Source organism: Propithecus coquereli, unplaced genomic scaffold, assembly GCF_000956105.1.
Source record: "Propithecus coquereli isolate 6110/MARCELLA unplaced genomic scaffold, Pcoq_1.0 Scaffold51, whole genome shotgun sequence".
Taxonomy (NCBI): Eukaryota; Metazoa; Chordata; class Mammalia; order Primates; family Indriidae; genus Propithecus; species Propithecus coquereli.
Window position 1 is genome coordinate 1513571 of NW_012150952.1, and position 16188 is coordinate 1529758.

The 16188-nt window shown below is 35.2% G+C and overlaps 1 protein-coding gene across 1 annotated transcript in view; it reads left to right on the plus strand.

Moving 5' to 3' along the window:
- Positions 1-1890: 1890 nt before the first annotated feature.
- Positions 1891-16188, plus strand: part of DSG1 (desmoglein 1) — a 34310-nt gene continuing 20012 nt past the window's right edge. The window contains exons 1-6 of the mRNA XM_012656590.1: positions 1891-2123; positions 10724-10759; positions 11025-11156; positions 12307-12462; positions 13959-14103; positions 15741-15907. Of these exons, the coding sequence (XP_012512044.1) occupies positions 2076-2123; positions 10724-10759; positions 11025-11156; positions 12307-12462; positions 13959-14103; positions 15741-15907 (684 nt within the window). The 5' untranslated portion in view covers positions 1891-2075. The remainder of the gene's footprint in view (positions 2124-10723; positions 10760-11024; positions 11157-12306; positions 12463-13958; positions 14104-15740; positions 15908-16188) is intronic.

Genomic DNA, 16188 nt, shown 5'->3' on the forward strand with positions numbered 1-16188 from the left:
GCACAGATAGAGAACATTTTGGCATTGCAGAAAGTTCCATTGGACAGCACTGGTCTAAGGACATTAAAATGAGTAAGAAAGAGAAAAAGGCAGGGAAGGAGGCAAAGGCAGAGAGAGAGTGATTCATAAACTCCCTCTTCCACTATGCTTAACATCACTAGCTCTCGTGGGAATGTCAAGACAGACGCTACTCTGCGACATGGGATTTCTACCACACCTCCTCTCGGGAAAGCTGCTGGAGAGGTTGCTGCCTTACGAAGCCTCTAATTGGGATCGCTGGAGCAGGGCATTGAATTAGGGGTGGAGTCAGGGCTGGGCTTAGCGAAGGGCAATTCAGTGGATGAAAAGGGCCTGTGTACGCCCTAGCATCATGCCCAGAATCCAAGGTGGATAAAACATTGACCTACCACCAGAAAGCTGAAAGTAGGTTCTTTCATCTCCGGTGCCCAGTGAGTCTTCTGTCATTCGTGGTCAGACAATCCTACTACTAATATATTGCTCAGACTAAGTCACAGATTGTTTTACACTCACATTCTATTTTATTTGACTAATGAGAAATTTGGTCTATCACCTTTGATTTTATTGATTCACATCAACCAGCTCCAATCATAAACATACTTACTCACTGTGAGTAAATATAGGCAGCCTATCTCCCTTCTACATTCTATGACGAATAACATGAAACTTCAAGCCACTGTTGAGTAACCTTCTTTGCCACACATGAATGGTGAAATGATAGCATTCTCCAAACCCTCTGATCCTCAGAGCTATTCCTCCTTTTAGGAATATTTTTAGTATCCCTCTGACCATAATCAATATCTTATCCGATAGGTCTCTTGTTCAAGACCGCCATTTCAAATTCTGAAGGCATTCAGCATCTATAGGCTTCCTGCCACTCACAATATTTATGCTAGACATTGCCAAGTGGAGAGAAGATATCCCAAGAATATGCTCAAACACTGCCTTGTGAAGGTCACTGTTCATTTTCACAAACCTCAAGGCTGCATTCAGTTTCCCATTTGCATGTGTGGGCAACCATTTCTTCAGAGTATTCCCTATGTTCTAATTGGCTCACTGTACAGAGTCTTGGCTCTGTGCTTGGGAATCGTCATTGACTTTTAACCCACCTCACCTGAAGGGCAGCTTTCTGTGTTTCCACTAGTATTTCAGGCACCGAATCGCATTTTTAAAATTATCAGCAGGATTTTAATTGGTGGTTCCCATTGTTTACTTTTATCAAGCTCAGTAATATTTTAAATTGTGTTTTATTGCACTAAAAAAAAGAATCTTAAAGAGAGAACAATAATTAGGGAGATAAAATATTCATTTAGAGAGAAAAAGTATTTCCTAGACTTGACTGGTCACTTAAACGGAAGTGTGACTTATGGAGAGGATCTAATAATTGTAAGTATCATAATTTTACTTATTTGAATTAATAATACTTAAAAAAATCCTCACTCTTAAGATTAGCAAATTTTCTTTCTCTTAAGAACTGAAAATAACTGAATCTTTCCTAACATCTACTGAAATGGAAAGTTTATAATTTTCTACTGTGACCTCAGGGTTTGGCTACGAACATGGGTTGGATAATCCTTTGAATAATATGAGCACCCGAACTATATTTGCCTTTTTAATGTGGGGAGAAATGAAACAACCTCTAAATAAAGCATAGGGTGAGAAGCCTCTAACCAATGTATAACGTTCCACATTTTTGGTCACTTTAAGTGCCTGCCACTGAAAACCTTCAGTAAAGGAGTGAATCTTCCTTGCCCCATAGAGAGCTGCTTTTCAGCTAGAAGAAGGGTGTGTCCCTAAGCTTTTACCTGGGAGCAATGATGATCTTGTCAAGCATTTGAGTGAGACCAGCCCAAGTTTTTAGGGTGGGGATACAGACTGGTTATACGTACCTTCAGTCCTTCTCCCAGAGGAAGGCAGAAACACCTGAAAGCCTGCATGTAAGAACATCTACTGAGAAATTATTTTAATCAGACACCAGTTGAGTGGGGGAAAAGAAAAAGAGCAGAGAAGAACAAACAAAACTCCCTTGGTCTTGGATGTAAGAGAACCCAGCAGCGATGGACTGGAGCTTCTTCAGAACAGCTGCTGTGTTGTTCATTTTTCTGGTAAGTAGATTCTGTTAAAAATCCTTCATAATCATCCTCATTGTAAACAAGTGAGAACTTTTTAGAAAATGTTAGCTAGTGTTATTTCTAACCTAAACCCATTAAAAGTTTATGTTAATGACAAGGTGATTTTATGAACTAGATTTTTAAATAGTGTTTCTCTCTTTAACTGAAGACTCAAGATCACATTAATGCATCAATGTCAACTCATATCAACTCTCTGACATTGAAGTCATTGCTAAGTCATGCTGGGAAAATATTGAATTTAGGAAATTCACATCACTACATAGTAGCACTTTGTTGTTCAAATTCTTATTTGCAGGTGGGCTTGTGAACTAAATAATCACAGGTGTGTCTTCATTTTTAACCTAAATATTTTTCCATTCTTTTGATATCTTTATTGGTCAAGTCACTATAATTTTTAAAACACAAAAATAGTATCCATATAAACTACAATCATAGCAGTTTATGACTGACCTCACTATGCAAATAATCTCATCAGTTCCGTGTAGTTAGAACCTATACTACAACTATGGGAAGCCCCACACTGTGTAACTATAATTTTATTTAAAACAACATTTTTATTCTCAAAAAATGGCAGTAAAGGAGGTTTATAAATGACATATCAGGTGAAGGAATGGCTGTAATTAAAGAGTCAGTATAATTATTACCGTACTTGTTCTTACTACTGGAATGTCAGTAATGACTGTGATATAAAAGTTCTACATTTGATGGTCAGACACATGTAATGAAATGCTTTCTCATTGTTCCCCTTACATGTTATTAGTTTTCTCTTTGTATAGATAACGCTAAGTGCAACACTAACATATGACGTCAATTTCATTTTCGGTGAAAATTTGAAAATCACAATTTCTCTCCCAGTAAGGTTAATGTAATCCAGAAAAAGCAGGTGCCAGATAAATTGCCCTCCAGCTGGGCAGGATACAGCGCTGTGGTTCACATGTGTTTCTACTTGCTTAATTTTTGAGCTGGAATGTTGGGTTGGTAGAATAACAAGTCAGATCTTTGATTCAAGGAATGTTGGACAGTTTGAATTCAGTTTATTAATTAGGATGGATTATAATCAGTGGGTTTATTTAAAAATGAGCGTCAATAAGCTGGTGGCTTTAGTTCCAAGTTGTTCTTCAAACATTGGTTTTATTTCATGGATTTTTAATGGATCTTTAGGATCAGTAGATATCATAACTTAGTAGGTAGGAGGGATCAATGAACATTATACAGTATATTATTTGAAGATAGGAGCATTTGTGTATTGCCTATAATCTAATACTTTTATTCTTAATTTTATATAAATTTGATCCATTAAGGCCTATTATAGTTTCAATGGATTTGTTTGTTCACACACTTATGTACCAACTTTCATGGACTCTATAAGATGTGCTTTATATTTTGACTTATATGATTATTTCTGATTAACTACATTCTGTAAAATTCCTTTAACTAGCTACCTCTTATTTAGGCATTCTTCATTAAAATGTATCCTTATCAAAATCATATATCTTTATTGAACTTTCTCTGGAGTGAGGTTTCTGGTCACTTGCATTTTATTTTTTGAGCCTGGATAGTTATTTTGTTGGTTTGGGGGTCGGTTTCCTTGGGCAGGGGAGGGGGAGGCCACCATATTTTATATTGGAATCCATCACAAGTTTCTCATCTGCCTTCTGAAAATTATTTCTCCAAGAACTTACACTATAATGAATTAAAATGTTTCATTTTCACATGACATCATAACTTTTTTTTGGTAAAACACTTTCTAATGTGTAGAGATCATGATTTAACTACCAATTTTACCAGGTGATTTTGATAATTGTCCTTTGGTGTTAGCTAATCTGTTTTTTGCTTTAAAATACTTTTTTCCTCCAAAAAACAACCATCACTACAGCAAACTCTTCCAATTACTTTTCTGCTAGTCTCACTATAAAAGCTTGTTTTTACCAAAAAAAGGAAAAAATCTATATAAAGTCTTTATATTCATCTCTGCTCAAAGTCAATAAATGCAAATCCATGTTAGGAAGCACATTTGCACAACTGTTAAGACCTTTACGACATTTAAACCGGTAGTAACCTAAAAACAAATTTGTTTGAGAGCCGGGCAACTCTCTGTTTACAAGCCTAATGTGTGGTCTGCTTAATATGGGTAAAGGTTTTAGATAATGTTCGAATGAGTGAATTAAATCAGGGAGAATAAAGGTGGAAAAGCTGCTCTTATAGTGACCAAGATGGCTTCGTGGCTACTCCATTACCCAGACAAGTCTCCTGGGCAGACAAGAGCTTGCACTCGGTGTAACACTGCAAGCCAAATACACTTCGTTAACTCTGCATTGATTTTTCTTCTCTTTTTTTCTTCCTCTCTGTAATCAATGTATGGAGTAAAGGGAGGGGTTGGAAAGTACTTTCTGTAGGCCAGAAAACAATATTACCTAGGCACCAAATATAAGAAATCTGTGTGGATGGTCGTGACAAGGGTAAAAAGTATAGCATGGTTACAGAGAGGAAGTAAAAGAGAGCCAGGGGAATTTCTATGGTTCTAATGATTTCTGAAAATTACTTGCAACTCTACCAGGTTCAATTAGTCCATTCAAATCAATACAAATCTGAAGATGTCTTTTTCTATAAAGGCAAACTTCTGCAGCTCAAGGTCAAAGGGCAGAGAAAATTTTTATCTATTACCACGCATGATGTGATGTCTTCAGTTTATCATACTAACTGATCTTCCCCTCTATGGGTTAACATTTCATTTAGAAAAACCCTCTGACCACCTGATATACTAACTCCACAATTTGAACTTAGCTGAAATTCTTTAGGATCTGAGCAGGTGTTTTTCAGAACACTTCTCAGCACTCAGGCTAAAATTCACAGAAAATAGTACACATTTGATTACATAGTTCATGAACTGATTGGAACCAGACATCTTAGGTTCCCATAATTGTGTTCACTGATGCCTAAAGCAAGAACAGCACTAACAAACTACTACAGACCAACAGAAGACAAGCAAAGAGAGGACTGTGTATGTTATCTTGTGTACATATTATAGTGATACACATAGTAGAGATTAGCATTTCAGTAAAATATTTTATAGAAAATGAAAGAAATATGTCTATTCACCTGGTCAGTGAAACTTACAAATTGGATGTAAGCATAGTCATTTCCATTTATACTGTGTTCGTCAAAGCTGTATTATTTCACTGCAGATTTAGGATCAACATCTTCTTTCACCTTTACAAAAATAAAGAGTACAAATTTATCATTGCTCGATTGGTTTGAGTTGCCACAGAGTAAACACATTTTGTCATCCCTGTTTTAGGCAATAGGAAAACATGAAGCGCTGGAGAATGGTGTCTTCAATCTGAAGGCCCGGCCTTAAGGGACAAAATTCGTCTATTTAACAAAGCTCATGAATGTAGAAAAATGACATTCTTGGTCTATACCCAGAGCACTTAGTTCCTGATAATTTTTCTCCACTATACATTCATCAAAGACATTTTTGCTGATTATCCCAGTGTCCTAACAGATGTTGCCTAATGCATCAGCAGGAAGCCTGCTCTGCTTGGCTTTGCAATTAGGCTTATTAAGCTCCTTCCATTGAGGGAACACCCTTGCAGAGTGCTGGGTCATGCCACCCTCACTGGTTATACTTGGCACGCAAATTCTTTTAATGGACTTACTCAGGCCAAATTTTTTTAAATGTCATGGGCTGCTAACTCCTGCTCTTAATTGGTCTATGAGAATAGAGTGCAGTCTTTGACACTTGTCTAATGAGAAACCATATCTCCACAAATTAATGGCTGCCTATTGCTCATAAAACTACTTGACTGTAAGTTATTTGCAGGCAGATTCTGTGGCAGATTCACCTTTGTATCCCTCATACTGCCTTGTTCCAGTGCACAATTGCACCATGGACATCTAATCACATGCAGCAGCGGTACCAGGAAATTTTTGTATAGTTTGTTTCTCTTCCCCCACACACTCCAAAAAATTATCAAAGTATCAAACATACAAATAATCATGCATGTTGGAGTTCCCTAATATTTTTATAGTATAGTATTACCTTTACTTTGCATTTCATCTGAAGCTTACTATAATATTTTTAGGGCTTCAGCCCTTTAAAAGTCTTATTCTAGCCTGGGATCCACCTTATACTCATACAATATATACTTCTGAAATAAATAAACAGACTAATGAATAAAGAAGAGAAGTCAATACATTGAAGTGTTGCCAACCCCAGATAGATAACTTTTGTCAGAACAGTGTGAAGGAAAGACAAAAGAGGAGGTTTTTAAAAAGAAGCAAATTATTATATTTTGGTTTTGTTTCAAGTTCATCCTTGTGATGTATGTAACAGTTAAAAAATACATTAGAATTTAATGCTGAACAAAAACTACCAAGTGACTGTGGAACACCATCTCACAATTACTAAATGCAAGAGATTTTTCTGAAAAAACTTACTTATTACTCTCAAGTCCATTTTTATAATATGCAAAGAAGTCTAAACTTCAGTATAAAAAAACACCAAAACTGATTGTAATTAGGGAATCATTAAAAGTAGCATGCAATTCTGCACCCTATGGCTTTTTTTTAAAAAAAATGAATTGGTTCCTAAAACAGAGAGGAAGAAAAAACTCATCAAGGATGCACTTTAGATGAATTATTTACTGCTTTCATAGAATTTCAGGATTAGAGGGGGCTTTTACAGATGAGGACGCTGAGGCACAGTTTAGTGACTTACCCCGACACCCACATCCAATGGTCAAGAGAGCCAAGATATACTCGGCCAGATTGACAATCCCTGTGTTCATCTCTAAGTGAATCTTCATCACAGTCTTCATGGCACACTTTCCAGATTTATTTCTGAATCCAAACTACTCCCTAATTGCCAGAAAATAACCTCACCCTTAGTCCAGGGACAAGGTGTAGGTCATTTAGGACAATGTCCTTCAATTTCCCTTTCCTAGGTGGTTGATTTTAATCTCCAGCCTTCCTCTCTTCCTCACTTCTGTGTTGGAAGTCTTTTCTTTTTCTACCTATTCCCTCCTGTGTATCTTCTTTCTGAACCTCTCTTCTTTTAAATCAAAATCTCCTACTCTCCTCTTTCTTAACTTGCAAAAATCCACAGGTATCCCTCTCCCCCCTAAAATGTTCTTGAATGCTGTATCTAATTCTACCATCTTGTCTTTCTGGGGTTTTTTAATAAGCAAATTTCTTGAAAAAGTAACCATCTTTATGTCCTCCTCCTCCACGTCATTCCTTAATCCCTTTATGTCAGGCAAGTACTTGCTACAGCTAATTGAAAGCATGCACTCGAAGGTCACTCAAAACCTCAGGATTCACTCTGCTCAACTTTTTTTTTTATATCCTCTGACACTCTTTCAACCCCACCTGTTTTCCATTTCCCCTCCTTCTGACATCCATCATAAAGCATTATATTTTCCCACTGTTTCTTTGGCTTCTCCTTCTCTCCTTTTTTCTTTGTTTCTTATTTTTGTCCTTGATTCCAGGTATATAAATGCAGGCATTCCTCTAGTTTTATCCTCAGCCACAGTCTGTTTCTTCGCTATATCCTCTATCTTAGGAATTTCAAATTCTCCCATGGTTTTAACTATCCTGCCTGAGCAGATGTACCTCAAATCTGAATATCCAACCTGAACTTTTGCTCAAAGTGCTGATCATCTTTACCTGGGCATTTCTCTGGCATCTCAAACTCAGTGTGTTCCAATCTGCTAAATTTTGTTACCGTCCTGTTCCCAGTCCCAGAGTTTAAAACTGCCATCCCCTGAAATTCCTTCCTCTCTTGACTCCCCCATCCCATCTGCTCTCAAGCCCTGCCAATCCTGTCCATGCAGTATCCCTTTCTCCATCCTCTCCTGTCTGTTCCCCCTGCCTCTGCTCCTATTTATTTCCTCCTCACCTCTAGTAAGACCCTCAACTACTTACAGCCAGTAATCACTGCCCCCTCTCACCTCTCCCACCAATTGTCAGGGTAATTTTTAAAATCTAAAAAGTTAATAAACTCTGATTGATCCATAGAGGAAAAAAAACCGTAAAATCTCATCATGCCTTTCCCATGACCGAAATACTTCGACACAGGGATTTGGTGTTAGAACTGGAAAGTTACCTATATAATTTAGTCTATTCCCATCATTTCAAAAATGAGAAAACTTAAAGCTCAGAGAATTTATAAAATACATTGAAGGTTTTCTGACTCTATCAAGTGTTCTTTTTATTTTACTATTTTTGCTTTTGAAAGTCTAAGAGTGATTTCGTTTCAGAGTTTATTCTAGACTCTGAACAAAAGAAAATAAGCTTAGGTCAACCCACCAAATTTTTAAGCAGACTTGGCAGTTTCTTAATTACCGATCCAACTGAGAGCCTGACACTATGGTGAAACCTACTTGGTCTTCTGCCCAAGTTGCTTCTCATGGGAAAAAGAATGACCCAGCTTCACAAAGTTGGAAAGATTTCTTAGTCATCTGGCGTAGTTATCCAAAACAAACAGCAGGCGCTGACGCTTCACTGCAGTAAGGGAAGTGCAGCAACAGATAACAGATGCATACACAATTCTGCAGCTATGAAGAAATGACTTCCAAACAGACAAATAAAGTATCCTCATCTCCCCATCCCACACTCACAAACAAGAGACAGGTAAAAGTGCTCGTAAGTTCACAGGTAGCAGGAAATATGCATTTGCATTAATATCGTTTCAGTTCTGCACCCAAGATGGACTCCACAGATAACATTTCAGTTACATGTCCTAACCATTTGGACCATTTCCTTTTTTTTTTCTTTGTACTGTATTAATATCGTTGTATATAAAAATTACCAATAAGAAGGATAATATAAGATTAGATTAAAAGCAGAATTTTTTGAGTTCTCAAAGTTGTAATGTCAATTTTTTGTAGTATGTTTTACTTAGTAATTTACTTTATTGTAAAACCCACAACCCAAGCACAAATTTATGTTGAATCGTATTGGATTATATTTAGCCATCAGTTAATATCTAAGCTTCACTTTCCTTATCTGTAAAATGGAGATAGCAATAGTGGTGACCACGTATATTTGTTGTGAAGATTAAATGCATGCGTTTCTCTAAATACATTGCCTAGCACCTAGTTATCATTAGATAAATTTTAAGAGTGATAATCATAATGATGAATATTAAATATATATCATAAGTATGTAATTCCTATAATATTATAAAAACATTATCTTTTTATACTACTCATATTAACCATAAATACATATTTCTTAAATTATCAATTGTGATTTTTTTAAGCTATGTACTTGAAAACTGAAATTTTATATTTCCTTTAATGATGAAATTGGAATCAACTATAAAAAGAAATTTGCTATATTTTTAAATTACTGTTATTAGTATTTTTAAATGCAAACTATTATTTTCTTATATCAGTGTTACAGATAAAGTCTCATTGTGATAATGGTTTTCATACTTTGCAATTCTGAAAAACTTCAATTACAAGTTGAAAATTTCTTATTTAGGGAGAAATAAAACTAAGGGTTTACACCATCTTTAATTGATTCTAAATGCAATTTAAAATTTAATAAATGCAAGCTAGCCTTCAAATCCACACCTCATTTTTTAGATAGATATTTTATGACATCTTAAACAAGTATGTGGATACATTAAACTCAATATATAAATGTCTGTGTTCTTAGAAATGCCTGTGGTTTTTAGAGAAAAATAATTTAAATTATCTTGATTTTGCACTAAAAATCATGTGTAAAGATCAAAGCTAGAGCTGTAGCTAGGCAGAACTCTGTTTGACTGGCATACTTGTTTGATAGGGAAATTGTTTAATGCAGAAGAAAAAAATGAATGGAAGTTGCATACCCAGCAACTTTTTCCTAAACTTCTGCATTTTCGTCTCCTTACTACAGAAGGATACATTTACATCATCTATTTTTTTATTACTAACAATAAAATATGAGCTCATTTTACATAAAGAAAATTGTTTTTCTTTTAGAAATTTTAATTCTCATATTTCAAAGCAGGTGAAAAAAATTATCATAAAATTTTCAAGAATACAAGAAAATCTTCCATCTAGAATTGGAATATGAAGAAGCAAATATTCTGAAGATTTCTAGATATCTTTATACTTCATATCTTTTCTTCACTTCAAACTTTTTTTCTATTTGTGTCTGCAGCTAGCCAGATCATGAAACTAGTCAAATGTCTTGGTATTATAACTTATTGTCGATTGTCACTGAATAGCATCAAAGTCTCTCTAGCTCCTCTGGCACAAGGTTTACTAAGAGAGCCTGAGTTTCCAACCTCATTCCTTCTGGGTTCTAGCTTCAAATATCCAACCCAAGTGATTGCATAAGCTAAAAAGGAAAACAAAAAAGGTTAAAAAGAAGAGCAAAATTGAAAGGTGATAACGAAAATTCTTAGCATCATCATCAGAACCTAAGGATAAAAAAGATCCACCTGCTATCCAGACCAACAAAATAATTCTAATGACTCACAAGACTTTTGTTTGATTTTTTTGAAATGACTGGATACCATGAATTTTACAGCATTCAATTAAAAATTAACTATTATGATTATCTCATTTTTTTTGTAGGTGGTGGTGGAAGTTAACACTGAATTCCGAATCCAGGTAATACATAGCAAATCCTTGTTTTCCCAGATTTTTTAAAAAAAGAAAATGGTTTGGGAGGAACAATATAGTTTCCAAAAGGAAATTCATTCTTTTAAGTAAAATTAATGTAATGCTAAAATGAATAGATTATCAAAATTACTAATTTTCCCATTAAACATCCTTTCTTACTCACATTCCAATTACTCCCTCTTCTGAAAATCTCAATGGAATATGAATTGTGAATGAAGCTAATAGATACTATTACTGTATTCTAACATTCAAGGTAAGAGATTATAACGCGAAGAATGGCACCATCAAGTGGCACTCAATCAGGAGGCAAAAGCGTGAATGGATCAAGTTCGCTGCCGCCTGTCGTGAAGGTGAAGACAACTCAAAGAGGAACCCAATTGCCAAAGTAAGAATCAACCCCAAAGCGTAAAATTGAAAATCAGAATGGATAGGGTTAAAGTTGTCTTTTAAATATTTTATGAACATATCTCACTGAGAATTTACGGAACAAAACAGAACTACAGTCACTCAGATGATGAAAATCGAAGCTCCTAGAAGGATAAATTAAGCAATGTAGGCTCTCCAAGAAAGAGTTAAACACTGACTCGCCTCACTGGTGAAATTAAAACACGTGATCATGTGTTTTTATCACGTGCCAAACTCTGCATGAAAAAAATATATAGTTATTTAAATAATGAATTTTGCCCCCTTTGCCTCACAATCTATTAGAATTGAATTCCTAATTTTTTGCTTGTTTATTAACATTCACAATGTGCTCTCTATCAAACTCTTTTTCCTTTCATTTTCTCTTATTTTCCCTTAAACATACACACATATACACACTCAGAAACACATCCACACACAAATCCACACACTTACAGATATATACATACACAGATACACATAAATTCTCATAGAGACTCCTCAGTAAGATTTGCTTACCGTCATACCATATTTTATTTCAAAGAGAAAGGTATGGTTTCCATATCCATTTATTTGAGTGGTCTCCTTTCTTTTCTACTAATTCATTCTCGCCTTTTTCAGAATTAAGAGCTTCTACACAGCAACAGATAACTCTTGTCACCTACATAAATCCACTTAAAACTTTCTTCCAAAGCTTTACATTTTTTTAAAATTTTTTAATCTGAAGATCAAACCTGTGTAATGACATTGGTAAACTCCCTCAGAAGGCAAGGAATTCCCTATTCTAGCCCCAGTGCTTGCACAGAGTCTGAAAATAATACAAGATCAAATTATAATTGTTGAATGAATTGGATGCATAAATGATGACTGCATAGATCTAGATATAATACAGTGATATTTTGCTTTTTACTTGTTTGATAAAAATAGAAATTGAATTTTTTAATTATGTTGTCAGTTACCATTGGAAATACTAGAACTGTAATTATTACACTTATCTGGAAAAAATAATTCTCTATTTCAACCTTTTTCAAATGATAGCAGCATCATCACATGCAACAATTCTCAAGAAAGCTGTCAAACAGAGATCTCTTTATGTGTTCCCTATAATATTTGCATTCGTGTTCTCTTTGCAGATTCACTCAGATTGCGCTGCAAACCAGCAAGTTACATACCGCATCTCTGGAGTAGGAATCGATCAACCACCTTACGGAATCTTCATTATTAATCAAAAAACTGGTGAAATTAATATTACATCCATAGTTGATCGGGAAGTCACCCCTTATTTCATTGTAAGTGTGCTTCATGTCAATATATAAATTTCAACCCTAAATTATTCTTGAAATCAAACTTCATTTGATTTCAAGAGTCACAATATAAGACATTTTTGGTTATTTCTTAATTCATGAGCATCCCATGACCCAAAACAAATGCAGAGGAGATTAAGAGACAAAGAAGTATTCCACTTAAGTGCCAGCAAAAATGTTAACCTCCACTCTGTCCTTCTTGGCAAAATAGACTATTTGTTTGGAATGACAGGTATCTAACTTCTTAACTTTTCCTTTTTCTGTAATTCAATTAAGAATGTTAGTTCTTTTTAACTCCAATGCCAAGTAACCATTCTGGAGCTACTGAGGGACTCTTCCCTAAGCAAACAACTTTATTGTAAATTCACATTGCTCAGGCTCACCTGAGCTCTGAATGTGCCTTGGGAATTCATTCCTCCTTAACTGACTCTCACTCCATTCTTTACAGGAGCTGTCACATAGCTTATGTATCCTTTCTCGTCAAACCCTCAACCTCATTGTCCCTTCAAGCAGTAGGCCACATTACCAACTTCGCCAAAAAAGCTGAGGTCATCCGTCACAAACTCCCACAATTAATTCTCCCTCCTCCAGCTCAGAAATGTTCTTTGTTAAATCCAAAAGCAGGATCAATTTTCTGCTTTTTCCCACAACTTACTCCAAGACATTTCCATTGTCCCATAATTAAGAACCTAATTAAGAACCTTATTCCACCAACTGTTTTTTATCTCCCTTTGGCTTGTTCCATTGGCTACTTCCATTTCCATCTTTAATCATGGTCAACATTTTTTAATATTTAACATAAAATATAAAAGTAAAGAAACCCTATTTGCTCTTGTAACCTCTTCTGTTAAAAACCCATCAATCCATATCCAAAAACACCTTCGAATAATGATCTACATTTGCAGTTTTCACTCATGCTGCTTGTGTGTATTCTTCAGACAGCTTTAATTCCTTAGCCTTCAATTCCAAAGCTATATTCCTGCCTTTCCTCCCACCATGTTCCTCCACAAACTTTAAATCATCATGATAGCCTATTAGCTTTTCTTGAAGCACAATGTATTTTCATATGAATATAAAATAATACACAAATGTAAAATAGCACATATTACCCTTATACACACTTCAAATATGAATAATAATAACAATAATAATAATAATACAAACCTCCATGCTACCTAGCTTAAGAATGCTACATTTCTTAAAAGCTCCCATGTGACTCTCCTTTACTGTATTCTCAAATCCACCCCCCAAAGCACCTATTTCTAATTTCGAACACTACATCCCTCTATTCTTTTCTCATATGAATCTCTTTGCATGGAAAACCCTGGCAATTCCCAGCTCCACCTGTTGAAATTCTCTGCCAAGATCTATCTCAATCATTACATCCTTCTATGAAGTCATAGTATTTCTGTTCTTCCTTAATATAAATTACCTTGTTCATACGCGTTTCACTGTATAATTATTTCTCTTTTCTGTCCTAGATCTACTGCCAGGCTCTGAATTCAATGGGCCAAGATTTAGAGAGGCCTCTAGAGCTCCGAGTCAGAGTTTTGGATATAAATGACAACCCTCCAGTATTTTCGATGTCTACATTTATAGGACAAATAGAAGAAAATTCCAATGCAAGTAAGTAATATATTGGCTTCCAGATCACTCTTAACAGCCAGGTACCTAACTAAAGCCTAAACTATGTCAAGGCACACATCGTGGATGTAAGAGATAAGCTAGAGAGAAGACGCAGAACAGAAAGTTTTCCCTTCAACTATGGAAACTGCTCAGCTCTGTCATACACAGGAGGAACTCTGAAGCCATGAGGATTTTCTAACATAACTCACACACTAGTTCTGTAGGAGATTCCTAACAAGAAATTCCAAAAGTATTTTGCACAGTGGTGGTAGGGGAATTGGGATGAGAATTTAGCCTGCCAGCCTGACTGCATTAAAGGGCAATCTCACCCACTTCTGTTCATCCTGCCTTTTTAAAAAAGTTAATGACTTTACAGTCACTCACAGAAATCACTTTCACACAAAACTTCAATTTACCATAGTGACTTTTAAGTGGTATAATTTCTTGTAAATTCCAAAAGTCCTTACATTTTACTTTTATTCATTAAAGTGCTATACTTTCAACTTCTAAAAATACTATGATAAAAATGCTCATGAAAATTTGTGCAATATGGAAAGTAAAAAGGGAATGGAAGTCCATTCTTTGATCCCCTTAGTACCATTCTTCAGAGGCAAGCAGACAATTATTGTATAATTATGTGAATATACATGACATGGTTTTGGACATAAATGGGATCATCTTTTACATACTAATCCTCAACACGAATTTCTATTTAGGTATGTTTTGAACATATTTCCATATCAGGACATATAGATTTCTTCACTACTTGGAATAGTTGCATTGCATTTAATTATATAAATGTCCCATGATTACTTAATTGCCTAGTGAAAACATTTTTCAAATGATGCTAAAATGAAGAGAGAGAGAAAGAGAAAGAGAGATATACCCTGGAGTATTTGTAAAAAATTGTGTTTGAAATACAATTAAAGAGTAGAAAAGAATTCTAGTTTGTGAATGAGCAATGGCGGCTTTTCACGTACTCAATATTCTTCACCAGAACTGCTTATAAGATTAATGAAAAAAGATAAGGGACAAGAAAACGTATGTAGTTAAATGAGCATTCTTTAGATCTACTAGTTACCTAGTATTTAACAAAGGACCATCCAAAATGGAATAATAATATATGTTTATTAAATGTGCATTATTCAATAGGAACTTTATGTCATTTTCTTTTATTGGCTATTTAATTCTCACACGAACTCAATGAGGATGGTGCTAATACCATCCCTATTTCTAGATGTGGAAACTGAGGCCAGGATCATATAGCTAGAAAGTGTTAAAGTTGGGGAAAAGTTGGTCTGGTCTTAGTATCATTTTGTTTTGCCATAGCATCCTAAAAAACAAAAAAGAAGAAGAAATTATACTAGACTAAGAAATAGAAAGCCAGAATAACACATTTCCTTTGTTTTCCAACTATCAGTGATGTCTAGGTTCCTACTAAAATGTGAACTTCCTGTTAGGACAAAGGTATAGAAAGGAGCTAAGATATTCATATCTTGAAGGAGTAGAAAGGGAAGATAGTGAAGTGCACATTATATGGACCAACTAATTCTAACACCTTGTTTGGAAGGTGATATACTATACTTTAACAAAACATGTAAATTTTCCATTTGCAATCAATTTTCTTTGATTTCTAGATACACTGGTGATGAGACTCAATGCGACTGATGCGGACGAACCAAATAATTTGAACTCAAAGATAGCTTTCAAGATCATAAGACAGGAACCTTCAGATTCACCAATGTTTATTATCAACAGAAATACTGGAGAAATTCGAACAATGAATAATTTTCTAGACAGAGAGGTAATTCTCTTTATTTAAGTGTATTTTTAGTCTAAAAGCAAGGGTAACTTAAGAGAGAAAGAGAAAAAGGAAATAATGTTTTACAATTTTAATTATATAACTTTTTTACACAATGGTAATGACATAAGAAATACCTTGAAAATGAAAAAAATGGAAATCCCTCCATTACATTTTTTTTTTCCGAGACAGAGTCTCACTCTGTTGCCCAGGCTAGAGTGCCATGGCGTCAGCCTAGCTCACAGCAACCTCAAACTCCTGGGCTCAAGCGATCCTCCTGCCTC